The 15,418-nt window shown below is 45.5% G+C and overlaps 1 protein-coding gene and 1 long non-coding RNA gene across 7 annotated transcripts in view; one reads left to right on the top strand and one right to left on the bottom strand.

Moving 5' to 3' along the window:
* Window positions 1–15,418, top strand: part of NALF1 (NALCN channel auxiliary factor 1) — a 343,765-nt gene that overhangs the window by 322,339 nt on the left and 6,008 nt on the right. The window contains exon 2 of the mRNA XM_088667566.1: window positions 3,582–3,753. Coding sequence (XP_088523692.1) covers window positions 3,582–3,753 — 172 coding nt within the window. The remainder of the gene's footprint in view (window positions 1–3,581; window positions 3,754–15,418) is intronic.
* LOC148685862 (uncharacterized) overlaps window positions 4,800–15,418 on the bottom strand; it is a 120,733-nt gene continuing 110,114 nt past the window's right edge. For all 6 annotated transcript variants that reach the window (XR_015949478.1, XR_015949477.1, XR_015949479.1 and 3 more), the window contains 2 exons: window positions 13,760–13,843; window positions 4,800–8,509 (listed from right to left, as the gene is read on the bottom strand). This is a non-coding gene — a long non-coding RNA (uncharacterized LOC148685862). The remainder of the gene's footprint in view (window positions 8,510–13,759; window positions 13,844–15,418) is intronic.

The following is a 15,418-nucleotide window of genomic DNA, read 5'->3' as shown; positions in this document are numbered from 1 at the left end:
TTATATGACCATTATCCAGCAGCTTAGATAAGAATAATAATATTAAGAAATTGTACGAGGCAGCTATTTTTCTGGTATTCATTTATTTAAATGAGCATTCTGCCCTCTTCTAAGGGCTTTGGTCAGGCGAGATGTTTAAAAAAATAGATGAAAAACATCTAAAAATAAATACCCCCCCCAGTAAACAAAATATACCTTCTATTGGCTTCATCCCCAGTTTTTTTTAAAGTGTATTGTTTTTATTTTTAAAAATTACCTCCCACTTTTTAAATATATGTATAAACTCAAAGCAGCTTATGACATTAAGGTTCATATGTATAAACAAATCAAAGCTACAAATAAAAGCTCAGCCCCGTCATAAGGAAGATCTTCTGGGATATTGTTTTAGATTTAGTAAAAGAAGCCTTTGTAATGCCAATGTGTTTCCTGGGGTAATCTGGGGGTTCTCTAGCTCCAGAAGAGGCTCAGGGTACACTGAGCTTCTGGAGCTAGAGAACCCCCAGTTCAGGCACCCCCAAACTTTGGCCCTCCAGATGTTTTGGGCTACAATTCCCATCTTCCCCAACCACTGGTCCTGTTAGCTAGGGATCATGGGAGTTGTAGGCCAAAACATCTGGAGGGCCGCAGTTTGGGGGTGCCTGGCGTAGTTCATCTGCAGACTTCTTGGGTTAGTAGATTTCTTCATAGTACAGCCAGCATTTGCTTATCTTCCAAGAGAGAGAGGTCTTGCATATAGACTTGCCAACAAGTATGCTGGGGTTCGCTGCAATGGAACTTAGTTGGCAGGAGCAAAGCCCGGCAAACTGTGGTGGAGGACCATAGATCACGGGCAGATCCTGGCAACAGAATATGGTGAATAGTGGGTGGAGCAAGATCCCAACTCAGAAAGCCAGAAAGAGAGCGCTGGGATGGAATCTGGCGAGTCGGTGTGATAGTCTGGTGAAATATGGCTGCTCATGGATACATTTACAATTGTGAGCAGCTACTGATCTGCTGTTCAAATATGGATGGTGAACTTTAGTGAAAGTACTCATTGGTATTGTTTTTTCCGGGGGAGGTGAGGTGCCAGAATTTACCATGAGCGCCTCCCTTGTTCTCTTATAATGGCAATGGTGTTCACCTGAGAGGTGCTTGAGTTCGGGCTAGAAAAAACAACAACCCCAGTCATAGGATTAAATGAAAGGAGATGTTCTCAAAGGTGTATAAAGCCCAAGCTATTCATGAAAGCATATATGAAGATTAACTGATACAGGTAGAAAAGTATTACATCTAAACATGTTATTTAAAAATTAGATCAATATGCTGTTGAACTATGTTGCCAGAAGTATTTGGGGTGGAGGGCTCATGGTTATGAAATCCAAATTATTTGTCCTTCTAGTTGTTTCTACGTATGTCCTTTCATCCCGAGAGTTTAGATGTTCAAGTGATAAAAAAAAAGAAAAATAGTAAATTTATATAGCACGACACCTAAGTGATCAAAGGAACCCTGTAGCACATTGCTTTTAGCTGCTATACCTGGGTTTTGATCTTTAGTTGCAGAGAACCAGCACCACCTTCTGTGAATATTTGTGATTGACTTTACATGGTGAAACTGCAACAGGCAAACTGATTGGCGTATCATTTCTGGAAGCTCTTTCTTTGTATTTTGTTTCCATTGTTCAAGTATGTAACTTTGCCAAACTGATTTGGATTCACTCTGCTAAGGGGGGGCTTTTCAATAGAGGCACAGCCAAAGGTACCGGGCCGAAATCCCGTACAGGCATGCAGAAATCGCTTTCAAATCTGGGCCTGGCAGCCGGCACCAAGGTAGCTGAAGAGGAAGCAGGTTTCTCCTCTTCCTACAGGTGCTGCTGCAGTTTGGAACTGGCTGCTGCCTTCTCTTATTCTCCAGTGCATTCATTTCCCAGAGAAGCTCTAGCAGCCGCACCACTGTTCCAGTGCATTTTGGCATATTAAATCTGAATTAAGCGCACGAGCTCACATTTTCTGCTCCCCAATCCCATTCTGGATCTGGGATCTTTGGGCCAATGAGAGAGATGCCAGGAGACATCTCTCCCTGCCCAATACCACAGCTGCTCCCTTCACTTCCCCATGCAAGTGCAATGGAATCCTTCATCTCACTGAGGTGCTCAGCTCTTCATCTTTCTATTGTCTTGCATTCTGGGGTCCTGGAAATCTCGTTGGCAGTCCCATGCTTAGCTGTAAGGGGGTGGGCTTACAGGGAACAGCCACCCCTCATCAAATCAAATTTTTCGAACGGCTCTGACAACAGCGGAGGGGCAGGCAGGGCAGTCTCGAGCAGGTCGGCCGCCCTGGCGCTGAGGGGCAGAGATCGCTCCGGCGCCCCCGCCCTCACAGGGCGTAGCATAGTTTCCGCGCGGCGCCCTGCCTACCGGCCTGGCACCCTAGCGCACCGTACCACCGGGGGTCTACCTAGAGCCGGCCCTGGGGGCAGGAGACAGGAAGGAGAAAATGAGCGGAGTGGGGCAGGGCTCAGGCAGCATCCAGGAGCACTGTCTACAGCCTGTGATACCAGCAAGGGAGGAGGGGCCAGCAGAGGTTTCTAGCAGGGAAACAGCAGAGGGGCGTCCTTTCAAATTCACCCCGGAACTGAGGCAATCAGCGGCTCACAAACGCAGGGGGCAGAGATTTGGGGTCCCCAAACTACTCTGCTGGGGGAGGAGCCAAAAAGCGCCATTGGGAGAATCTGATGATACTGAGTAGACATGTTTTCATGAAGCTCTTGCACTGTAAATAATATTCGCAATAAAAGTCTTAAAGACAAGATGGCTTGGAGTGTCGTTGTTCGAGAGTAGCCAGCAACCTCCCTGACACTAGCATATTAATGTGAGGTTAGAACTTTAGATAAGCAGGAGTTAATACAGCGCGCTGAGGAGTTGCTAAGGAAATCCTGGCAGAGATTCCAAGTGCTTTCCTTTTTTAAAAAATGAGAAGACTGGATGAGATTGCAATATTAAAGCCTCATCTGGAAGTACCCAGAAGCTTAGATTCAATGCTAGTCCTACACAGAATAAACCTACTGAAATTAATGAGCCTCAGTTAAGTCATATTCATTAACTTCAGTGGGACTACTCCGAGTAGGACTGGCACTGAATGTTATGCAGAGTGTAAGGTTTGGGCCCTGTGGGCATTGTAGGGTGCTATCTCCCTGAAGAACTTATGTGGGAGCAGTGGACTTAGTTTGTTATTGTGCCTCAACAAGACAACCAAAGTGAAGCCAATTCTCCAACCAGGTCTTCTTTCCACCTGCATGGGAAAGGGAAGCAGGTGATCCTGAGCCTTAGTTGGTGTTGCAGCTTGCTTGTCCACATAAAGCTAAAGCCTGGTTTAGTATTACATGCAAACCAGGCATGTATTTCATGGAATTAATGGGACAATGACTGGATAAAGAAATAGAAAGCATTTCAGAAAATCCTTTTCTGGAACTGGAAGGAAAGTAATGCAATTTACCTGAGTGAGAGTCTCTTGGAATTGTGTGCTGTGCAATGTATAGTTAATCCTGGCAGTGTTGCTTTGGCTCATCTGTATGTCTGATTCTTTTCTTTCTCTCTCTTCCTTAGACTGTCTACAAAGCCTGGCTCTGTTCCCAGTATTTTGAAGTCACACAGTCTCACTGCAACCACACAATTCCTTGCAAGCAATACTGTTTGGAGGTTCAGACAAGGTGTCCATTTATATTACCAGACAACGATGATGTCATCTATGGAGGATTATCCAGTTTCATCTGTACAGGTAGGACAGATTTCAGCAGTCGTTATTTGGCGTCTCTCTGTGAACACACCACCATATGATAGGGCAAAGTATAGTCATTCCCAAAGGCGTTCAAAGGTTGTAAAGCAAAGGTGTCCAAAGGAAGCTTGAGAGCAACATGCCCGTGGGTGTGCATGGCTGGGGATCACTACACAACCTGCCCCTGTCTGCGCTTCTGCTTCCCCGTCACTCTGCTATTCCATTACTATCAGGTGGTACAGAAATCCCTCACTTCCTCCTTTCTACCCAAGAGCCCTTCCCAAAACCCCAGCCCAGCCCAGAGCCCTGTGTCTGAACAGCTACCACTCCCCCCCTCTGTTGACTTAAACTTCTCAGATACAAGTGCAATGCCAGGCTAATCTTAATTGTTCTCTTTCTATTGGGTATAATTTATTTTAAAGCTCCTGTGCACCCCCTGCTCATGTTGCCTGCTCAAAAGCCACAGTTGCTCTTTCAGGGCCTCTCTAGAGAGAGCTTTTCATGCTGTTGGTTGAGCTCTTGGGTTCCTTCCCCCTCCTAATTTTTTTCCCATGAACTGCATAACCCAATGCCACTTCCTGCCACTGTAGCTTGGCAGTTCCAGTCTTTGTGCCCCTGCTCACATTGGTAAGTGATGGTGATTACCATTGCCGATAATGCACTATGACTTCACCATAGGTACTTATTATTATTATTATTATTACTACGAAGGACCACATTTCTTTGCATTCTGCATGTCAGGCTGGCCATTCATGCAGCCTGTCTGCTGAAGAAAATGCCAAAATGGCTCACCTGTTTAGCTCCCAACTTCACTTTTGTGTTATGGCTATGTTCTGCTTCTGAATACCAGTTGTTAGAAAGGGACAGAAGGGAGAGTGCCCTCGTGCTCAGATCCTGCATCATCATGTTATTATTTATATCCCGCCCATCTGGATGGGTTGTCCCAGCCACTCTGAGCAGCTTCCAACACATATAAAAGCAATAAAACATCAAACATTAAAAACTGCTACAGGGCTGCCTTCAGATTAATAATAATAATAATAATAATAATAATAATAATAATATAATATTTTTATTAATACCCTGCCCTTCCCAGTCAAGACCGGGCTCAGGGCGGCTAACAACAAGAATATCAAAGCAAGCATAAAAGAAACAATTCAATTAAAATGCAGATTAAATACAATGTTAAAAATCAATTTTAAAATTAGGAATCTACAAGTGCAACCTCATTTAAATATCTGTAGGATAAAGCCTATGGGGAGGGTAACATCGGGGTCAGACTGAGTCAGTCCAAAGGCCAAGCGGAACAGCTCTGTCTTGCCCGCCCTACGGAAAGATGACAACTCCCACTGGGCCCTAGTCTCCTGAGAGAGAGCATTCCACCAGGTCGGGGCTAGTACTGAGAAGGCTCTGGTCCTGGTCGAGGCCAGTCTAACCACCTTGTGACTCGGGATCTCCAGTATGTTATTATTTGTGGACCTTAATGTCCTCTGCGGGGCATACCGGGAGAGGCGGTCCCGTAGGTACGAGGGTCCTAAGCCGCATAAGGCTTTAAAGGTCAAAACCAGTACCTTAAACCTGACCCTGTACTCCACCGGGAGCCAGTGCAGCTGGTAAAGCACTGGATGGATGTGATCCCGCGGTGAGGAGTGAAACTTCTGCACCCGCTGGAGTTTCTGGGTCAGTTTCAAGGGCAGCCCCGCATAGAGTGAGTTACAATAATCAAGCCTAGAGGTGACCATCTCATGGATCACTGTGGCCAGGTCAGGCTGAGAAAGGTAGGGGACCAACTGCTTAATGCAGCGGAGATGGAAAAATGCCACCTTGGCTGTGGTTGCAACCTGCGCCTCCATGGAAAGGGAGGCATCCAAGGTTACACCCAAGCTCTTGACAGAAGGGGCTGACACTAATTGAGCCCCAGCGAAAGATGGATGTTGCCCCCCCCCATGTCATCCCAACCTAACCAGAGGACCTCTGTCTTCAAAGGATTTAGCTTCAGCCGACTCCCACGTAGCCATCCAGCCACAGCTTCCAAGCACTTGGTCAGTATGTCCGGGGCCGAGGCAGGACGGCCATCCCTCAACAGATAAATCTGGGTGTCATCAGCATATTGATGACAACCCAGCCCAAAACTCTGGACAGTCTGGGTGAGGGGGTGCATGAAGATATTGAAAAGCATCGGGGAATTGCACCTTGCGGGACTCCACACACCAAGGAGTGCCACGGCGACAACCCCCTCCCTAGCGCCACATCTTCTAAAAGTTGTGTAGCTCTTTATCTCTTTGACATCTGATGGAAGGGCACCGCTGGCAAGAAGGCCCTCTGCCTGGTTCCCTGTAACTTCATTTCTTGCAGTGAGAGAACTGCCGGAAGGCCCTTGGAGCTGGACCTCAGTGTCCAGGCTGAACGATGTGGCTGGAGACGCTCCTTCAGGTATACAGAGCCAAGGCTATTTAGGGCTTTAAAGGTCAGCACCAACACTTTGAACTATGCTCGGAAATGTACTGGGAGCCAGTGTAGATCCTTTAGGCCAGGCATAGGCAAACTCCGGCCCTCCAGCTGTTTGGGACTACAATTCCCATCATCCCTGACCACTGGTCCTGTTAGCTAGGGATGATGGGAATTGTAGTCCCAAACATCTGGAGGGCGGGAGATTGCCTATGCCTGCTTTAAGCCCAACTTCCCATAGGTATCTGGCTGGCTACAGTGAGAACAGGATGCAGGTCTAGGTGGGCCATTCATCTAATCCAGTAAGGGCTTTTCTTACATTCTTAAGTTCCCATCCATGCCTCATGCAGTGTGGTGGAGCTTGAGACATACTGCACCCCTGCCATGTGCAGAACGCATACACTGAGCTCAGCATACTTTCTATAACTTACTAAGCTACCACATCAAATTCCTGATGGGAAAAGGGGCCTTTGGTCACATCTTCTCCTTAACATAATTAAAGGAGGAGAAATTCTAGGTTTTGCAATACTGCAGGGAGAATAATTAATTATTGAACAGGAACCTTTTATCATGCTTGCTTTTGACACTGCTATTAACTGTAACATATGCATACAATATCATGGCTAATTAATTCTGTTGAACATGCAGGGCAGAATAAGTTATTCTTCACTTTTAGACACTCACAGCTAATGCATACTGTATATATATTAGGGAGTCTCATATGCCCATACCAAGCCCAGAGAAATCTGCAAAGTCTGACATAGCAGAAGGACCTGGGGTCAGCACAAATGCCACAGCCAAGATACCTGCCTAGCCCTGGTATGTGCAATCCCAAAGTGGTAGGAGGAAGACTCACACAGAGATCTGCTATCGCAGGTGGTTACTGTTATTTACCTTGATGCTCCTTTGCTGTCTGCAAAGAAGGCTGAGGTGCCTGGGATATCATAGTAAAAATACAGCCATTTACATACAATGGTTAAAAATCTAAAAACTACAAGAACAAAACATCAGCATAGCACAACAAGAACAATAATTACGCTGTTAGATTCAATGAAATTTTACCTCCTGAAAGACCAGTGAACAGGCATGTCTTCAATTGACGTGTTTAAAAATTAATGGGAACTGCTCTTCCCCAAGATGTGTATTCGGCCTTGGCCCAGTATACCTGAAGGAGCGTCTCCACCCCCATCGTTCAGCCTGGACACTGAGGTCCAGCTCCAAGGGCCTTCTGGCAGTTCCCTCGCTGTGAGAAGTGAGGCTACAGGGACTTAGGCAGAGGGGCTTCTCGGTAATGACGCCCTCCCTGTGGAACGCCCTGCCATCAGTTGTCAAGGAAATAAACAACTATTTGACTTTTAGAAGACATCTGAAGGCAACCTTGTTTAGGGAAGTTTTTAATGTTTGATGTTTTATCGTGGTTTTAATATTCTGTTGGGAGCTGCCCAGAGTGGCTGGGGAAACCTAGCCAGATGGGCGGGGTATAAATAATAAATTATTATTATTCCACAGCTGAGGTGCCACCACAGAATAAGCCCTGTCTCAAGTCACCATACCACAGACCATGCCGGTCAGGAGGATCAAGAGCAGGGCCTTTCCTGCCAGCCCCAAAGCAAAGGGCATTAGGTATTAGGGGAGACACTTGGGCCTATGCCTTTTAAGCTTTTTGTATGCCAGCACTAACACCCTCAGTAACTCATGGCAGGCAGTGTAGTGCTTTTAAAGACATATGATCCCATCTAGCCTGATAGCTACCAATTGCGAGGTCTTCAAAAGCAGCCTCAGGTAGAGAGTAGATATAAGGCAAAGCTTGGTTTTTCAGACCATGTGTGACTGTTCATCAGCAGCATCTATAATTCTGACCAAATCATTGGTTCTATGCACCGAGTAAATTGTCCCATGGACATTTATGGATGTGCTTTTCTTCCATTTTCAAACACTATCTCTACAGAGAAGTTCCCTCTCCATAAAGCAGTGAGGTGAGCAGAAATGGTCTTACATAGACAGCATGTACTCGCAACCATGTGCTCTCTCTTTCTCCTGTTCGATTTAATATTTACGTGTTACCAACAGAAGCAGCAAATCACCATTCAATAATAAAAGAGTTTCTCTGAAAATAGTACCAGAGGGCTCATGCCATAAACACATAACAATACACAGATTGCAGTTGCCCCCTAGTATTTTTCAGGCGTCACGCTCTCCACAGGTGGCAATGTTTTGCAGTTCTTATGCATGAAAGAGTCTGAAGTGGCAGCCTGCATGCAGTTCTGGTTGGCTGGTCTTCAGCTGCTTTCTCCTCTTCTTGCCTGCAGATCTGAAACAGGAGAAAGAAATGTAGGGTTTATTTAACAGGCCTCAGATCATTCTGGTTCCTGGGAGAGAAGAAATCTCTCAATTTTTGAGGTAAAGAGGAGGCTGTTTTTGGAACTGCATCTTCCTCCCCTTCTCTGCTTAACAGGGCAACTCTGTTTAAGTGTCATGAGTTAGCCTGCTCTCCCTTCAAGTATTTTGTTGGTGCCTTGAACTGTGTGGGGGATATGCATGTAGAGTGACCACTTAGACATCACTTTTTATTTTTAAAAAGGAGATACAGTGGTGCCTCGCTAAACGAATGCCCTGCTAGACGAAAATTCCACTTAACGAAAGGATTTTCTGATCGGAGGTTGCCTCGCTATACGACGAGGTTTTCTATGGCCACCGCTTCGTCTTGCGAGCGTGGCCATAAAAATCTCCGATCAGAAAATCAGGGCATTCATCTAGCGAAAGGGGAACCAGCTGTAGCAAGGGAAGAAGGCAAAGGAAGATCAGCTGAGAGCTGTCAGCACCTCTCAGCTGATCTTCCTTTGCCTTCTTTCCCCGCTGCAGCTGGTTCCCCTTTGTGTTCCGCTGGTCTCTGCCCCGGCAGAGACCAGCGGAACACAAAGAGGAACTAGCAGGGTAGGAACTAGGTGTCCGCCCGCTTGCCTTCGCCGAGGCGGCGCTTTCTCGGCGAAGGCAAGCGAGCGGGCTAGGTGTCCCCCACTTGCCTTCGCCGAGAAAGCTGGGCGCCTTCTCAGGGAACGCAAGCGGGGGACACCTAGCCCGCCCGCTTGCGTACCCTGAGAAAGCCGGGCGCCTTCCCGGCGAAGGCGAGCTGGCGGGCTAGGCGTCCCCCGCTTGCCTTCACCGAAGTTGCGCTCTGTGTCGGGGGAGGCAGGCGGGAGAAGGTGTTCCCCCTTCGCTGCCTCTCGCCCCGCACCACCGGCACAGAGCGCAACTTCGGACGTCTCCGAAGTTGCGCTCTGTGTCGGGGGAGGCAGGCGGGAGAAGGTGTTCCCCCATCGCTGCCTCTCGCCCCGCACCACCGGCACAGAGCGCAACTTCGGACGTCTCCGAAGTTGCGCTGTGTGTAGGGGGAGGCAGGCGGGAGAAGGTGTTCCCCCGTTGCTGCCTCTCGCCCCGCACCACCGGCACAGAGCGCAATTTCGGACGTCTCCGAAGTTGCGCTCCGTGTCGGGGGAGGCAGGCGGGAGGCGGCGGCGGGAGAAGGTGTTCCCTCACCGCGATAAGCTGGCATGGGGCTTGGTGGCAGTGGGGGAAAGGCAGTGTGTATGTGTGTGAAAGCGGAAGATCCTCCGCTCCCCACCCCATCGCCCGACAGAGCGCCCCCCGGAGCCGAAGTGTGGCGCTGTGGGGGCTTTTCGCCATTTGCCTTCCCCGGGGAAAGGCGCAGGATCGTTCCTTCGCCTTTCTCCCACCCCGCCTGACAGGAGCCGGATCCGACGAAGTTTCTGAAGCTTCATCCGAACCGGCTCTGTCGTTGGCAGCAGTGGCGCTTGCTCTCTTGGCTCGGGGAAGCGCCTGCCTGCCTTCCCCGAGCCAAGAGAGCAAGCGCCGCTGCCGCCAGTTCCCCCGGAGCACATAGGAATGCATTAATTGACTTTTAATACATTCTTATGGGAAACGGTGCCTCGCTAGACGAAATTTTCGTAGGACGAATTGAGTCCTGGAACGAATTAATTTCGTCTAGCGAGACACCACTGTAGCTGCTTTCCCTTCAAATTCCTTAATGGCCCCCATTCAGGAGTTGAAAGGACTGTACTTGGCAACTAAATTTGCATGTGTTGACCCTTATCCAAGGTATGGAGAACATTCAGGGGTATGCCTGAAAGTCTTTCAGGAGACAAGGCTGGGATCAGGCTTGTACCAAGGTCAAGCAGGGTTCATTATGAAGAATCTCATGTCAACCTTCTTACTTATGCCACAGAAGAAGTTTAGATTGACACACCTCTTCACATAAATGTCTACAGGACTCCCATGAGGGATATATAAATTAGGCTACAATACAAATGCCAACAATTTCAGGCCTAAAAGTAGCAAGAGGCACTCTGAAGTTGCAACAGTTCAGGCATTGAAATCCATGCAAAGAAGTATAAATGCTGTGGGAAATTTATGGCTGATCTACCCCGGTAGGGATGCTAAATCTGACCAAATCTTGGTGGTCAATGACCATAGGGGGAAGGTAGTTTTTTATATACTAAAACATGGTTCCTAATTCAGTTTTCATTTGTGCTGGCAAAACGTAATTATTTTGAATTCCAAAATCTGCTATCAAAAAATTTCCTCCCAAATCAAATAATATAAAGGTAGCCAAGCTCCCACTTCTTAGGCCCTTTATATTTTGCTAACAGCTGCCTGACTAAAATAGTTATAACCCTGTAAGGCAGAGGAATATTCTGTGCATGAGACCAAGTCTCTTGCAAACATATATCATATTGCTGGAGCAAACAAATAAAATTATTATGCACCCAACACTCCAGATTCCAAGAAAGTACAGTCATACCTCATGTTGAGTCCACTGCAGGTTGCGTCTTTTCAGGTTGCGGACATGGAGAAGCGCTGAATTGTATCACACGTGTGTGTAGATGCAGCGCTTCAGGGTGCAGCCTTTTCAGGTTGTGAATGGGCCTCCGTCACGGATCCCATTTTGCAACCAGAGGTACCACTGTATGTTAAGACCTTTTTGATTTCTAGAAAATAGACTGCTAACAGAGTAGGAATTTTGGGGCTCTAACCTAGGCTTATTTTATCTAGTACCTACATTCAGGCCAATATAATGAATATTCCATTCTTGTCTATTGGAGCGTATCTGGATTTTATTAAGATAGGTGAGAAAGGTAGGAGCTATGGCTCAAGAACTTCTTGTGCCTTCCTCTCAAGTTGCCTTTTCCAGACTGCTGTTCCCTTTTCTAATAAGTACATGGAATGGATATCTAACTTGCAGGGGGGGGGGGCTGTTATTTGGACAACATTTTAATTCAGTTAACAGCTCTCCAATCAGCAATCATGAATTAGAGACCACATTTTATCCTGAAAGGTTAGTTCAATACTGCCTCTCTGATCACAATTAGACAGATATTTGCAATGTAAACCATTTCCTACATTCGGGGAAGCCCCTACTAAGGAGGCTTGAATTCCTGCTTGCAGTTCAGATTCTGTTTTCATTATTCTGGTGGGTTTCTTCACTGGTCACTTTTGAAGGACCACCTGTAGAACATCTGGGAACTTCTTTCTAAAAGAATTTGGTCTATCTCTTGAGTTTATTTATATTGGTGTAAAAACAGGTCTCTGGGTTTAATTCAAATCCTGATAGGGACTTAAACAATTAAATGACATCTATCAGATTCAGTAGCTAGAGAGCTCAGACCTATCCCCATCTTGATATACCTTCAAACCTTCGCCAACCTCAGCTTGATAGGTCCTGTCTGTTGGGCTCCAGTCGGAATTCCTGTCTCCACTAATGCAACCTGTGTACCAGTTATTTCATTCAAACCAGATACTTCCTTTTCCAAAGCATTAATTCTGCTAAAGATTCCATCTGCTGATTGTTTTGCTAAGAGACATTGGTCCACATAAAAGTTCCCACAGTGAGGGAATTTCAGTCTCTGTTGTGGCCAAGAATAATAAACCAAAATTGTTACTATGCATTGTTGATGTTTCAGTATATGGAGAAAGCTGAAGTTGCCTGGGAGCATATGCATCAGCTCCCGACAAGTGCAGTTCAATTGACCAGTTAGCTAAACTTTCAAGAGGAATATGTAGCAAAATCTCTTACTTGGGTAAAGGCATATCCAGCCTCATTTCTTGCACACTTGCCATGTAAGGAACCAGGGCTGTCTACATAAGATAAATTAATTGCAACCTGCCTCAAATGCTTTGCAGTTACCTCTGCCTCGCTTGCTCCCTTTGGTATTTACACTTTGATACAACTTTGTTAATATAAACATTTATCTGACTATTGTTTTAATTTTATGTAACTGTTGCATGTCATATGCTCTAACAGAAAACAAAGATATATCTCACTGCAACCATGCTAAACAGTTTAAAGATGAAAATGAATAACAACAACAATGGCACAGATAATTGTGGTCCACGTAAGGCTTTTAACTTTAAACTCAGCTCCTGGAATTTGAGCCAATAGATTGCAGAGTGCTTGTCTCAAAGTTTTTTACAGCCAGTGTTCAAGACACTGTACAAATGTTGTAGCAAAGTGCTATTGATATTTAATTGTTGTGTTTCAAATTTTGTGAACTATGCATGGCTTACCACTGCTATATTTTTTGTAATGTTTGATAGGTAACTGGGGACATCTAGTGGAGACCAATAAACATTTCAATCCATATTCAATTGATACTGTGAAATATTCAGATGGTACAAGCTACACACTAATGACTTAACTGGTTTAATAGTCATTTTTTCTCTCAAGGAAACTTTGAAAACCATAGGTGCTCTTTAAGGGGGGGATAGTGAAGGAATTACAGTTATTCGCATTCTTTGGGAGGAAAGTCATGAAGCAATGCTGATATAAAAGCAATATGACAGTTTTATGATAAATTGGAAACTATTTATTGAATATTGCCTTTAAAAAATTGCTTCTCCAGTCAACTATCAATGTGAGGGCTGACTGCAGCAAGTTAAATTACATCAAATGAATTGTGGTTCGAATCCCTGCGACGGGGTGAGCTTCCGTTGCTCTGTCCCTGCTCCTGCCAACCTAGCAGTTCGAAAGCACGTCAAAGTGCAAGTAGATAAATAGGTACCGCTCCGGCATCTCAAGGCAGCCCTGTTTAGGGAAGCTTTTAATGTTTGATGGATTTCTGTATTTTAATGTTTTGTTGGAAGCCGCCCAGAGTGGCTGGGGGAACCCGGCCAGATGGGCGGGGTATAAATAATAAATTATTATTATTATTATAAGGTAAACGGTGTTTCTGTGCACTGCTCTGGTTTCATCAGAAGCGGCTTAGACAATAGACATGCTGGCCACATGACCTGGAAAAACTGTCTGTGGATAAACATCGGCTCCCTAGGCCAGTAAAGCGAGATGAGTGCCGCAACCCCAGAGTCGTTCACGACTGGACTTAACTGTCAGGGGTCCTTTACCTTTACCTTAATAAGCAATACTGGGAGTCTATATGACAAAATATTATAGTTATTACTTCTAAGAGTTGAATTCTGCTCTTACATGAACAAAGCATTTGACAGCATACTATTTGACCAAACTCATGCCGGTTGCCTTAAGAAATACCTTTATGGAGTTCAGATTCCAAGTGATGATGCCCTCGGCAGTCTTAGATGGCCACTACAATAGGGTTTCGTACGATGACAGACTCTGCATATAAACACAGGTGGGAGATATCACACATTACTTGTTATTACCGCCCTTTGGATAGGGATCCAAGAGACTGATTCTTGAAACCTTCACCAATTCCTGGAAGCAGCTTTACTATGGCAGAAATGGCTCTCTTTCTTTTGAATTACGCAAACAGCTTTCTGATACGTAAGGTGGTGCTTTCTGCTCTGGACAGAAGAAAGAGAGAGAGAGATAATATTGCAACAAGTTGTGCTGGAGATTCAGAGGTCTAACCGAAGTTAAGCCGGGCCTGAGTTAACATATGAACGCCCCTTTTTTGTTGTTGAAAAAACCAACAACCATTTTTAAACCCTTGATGTCATATATTATGTAATTGCTGTATGCTGTATGTTATGGTTTACAGTTTGGCAAATTATAGGGAAATTGTGATGTTGCCCTATTGCCAGATGTGAGGTGTCATGATCAATGGTTGTTGAGATGTTGCCTGTAGGCAGTGCTATTTTTCTAGAAAAAGAGGTGCTGGAACTCACCATGAATGCCTTCACTGTTCTCTTATAAGAGCAATGGCGTCCACATGAGAGGTGTTGGAACTGAGTTCTGGCTGAAGAAAACAACCCTGCCTGTAGGAAAATAATTTCCCTTTTTTCCAAGTGCCAAAGTAGCTGCTGAGCGAGGGAGCAAACAACCCTTTCTGCCAGCTCATGGAGAATTAACCCCCCTTTTCACTTTCCCTAACACCCTAAAATATATAGTGGCTTTGTGGAAGGGGAGTGAAACCACCATAAGTCCAAATTCAATACTTTGTAGGAGACCTGGGCAGTCTTCAGACTTGTCATATTTAATAAGAGCCCCACTATCTCCTAACTAGAGTCAGGTGCCAAAGACATACAGTTAGAATTATATATCAGAGTACTTCATACCACATTTTGAGTCTAGGGATTTGCTCTTCGTACCAGAAGTGAATAGACCTTACAATGCTTTTATGCGAAAGTCTAGTTCTCATTTTCCTGTTGAATAGCTACTTCCACCAATAAGCTGATTATAGTAATGTCTGCACAATGTAATGTCCTAACCCAGGCATGTCAAACCTGTGGCCCTCCAGATGTTTTGGCCTACAACTCCCATGATCCCTAGCTAGCAGGACCAGTCATTGGGGAAGATGGGAATTGTAGTCCAAAACATCTGGAGGGCCGCAGGTTTGACATGCCTGTCCTAACCACTGGGAATCAGAAACTTTTGCTGATCCACTGCAAATTACCCAGAGATCTTCCAGTAGATCCTGCTTGGCCTGCTTGCCTACTCCAGCTCTATAGTACGTAAGAGTAATTTAAAAAATAAATAAATAGAAGGTAACTTTAAATAAATGTTTGGACCTCCCCCCCAGCTTATTGTTGCCTATCTGCAGGAAGTAAAGGTAAGTGGAATGAACAAGAAAAGGAACTTTTAGTAACTTATAAACAGATGGTGATACACGGCCCTAAGGCAAACATTCTGGCGCTTCAGCTGGTTTCGTTCACTGGAGTAAATTAAGTGTACTTCCTCAAGCGGCTTTTGAGCAATAAGTACACCTAAATCCTCAACACGTTTGCTAGA

Source organism: Zootoca vivipara, chromosome 4 (genome assembly GCF_965207765.1).
Source record: "Zootoca vivipara chromosome 4, rZooViv2.hap1.1, whole genome shotgun sequence".
NCBI classification, from domain to species: Eukaryota; Metazoa; Chordata; class Lepidosauria; order Squamata; family Lacertidae; genus Zootoca; species Zootoca vivipara.
This window is presented reverse-complemented; position numbering and strand designations above follow the sequence as displayed.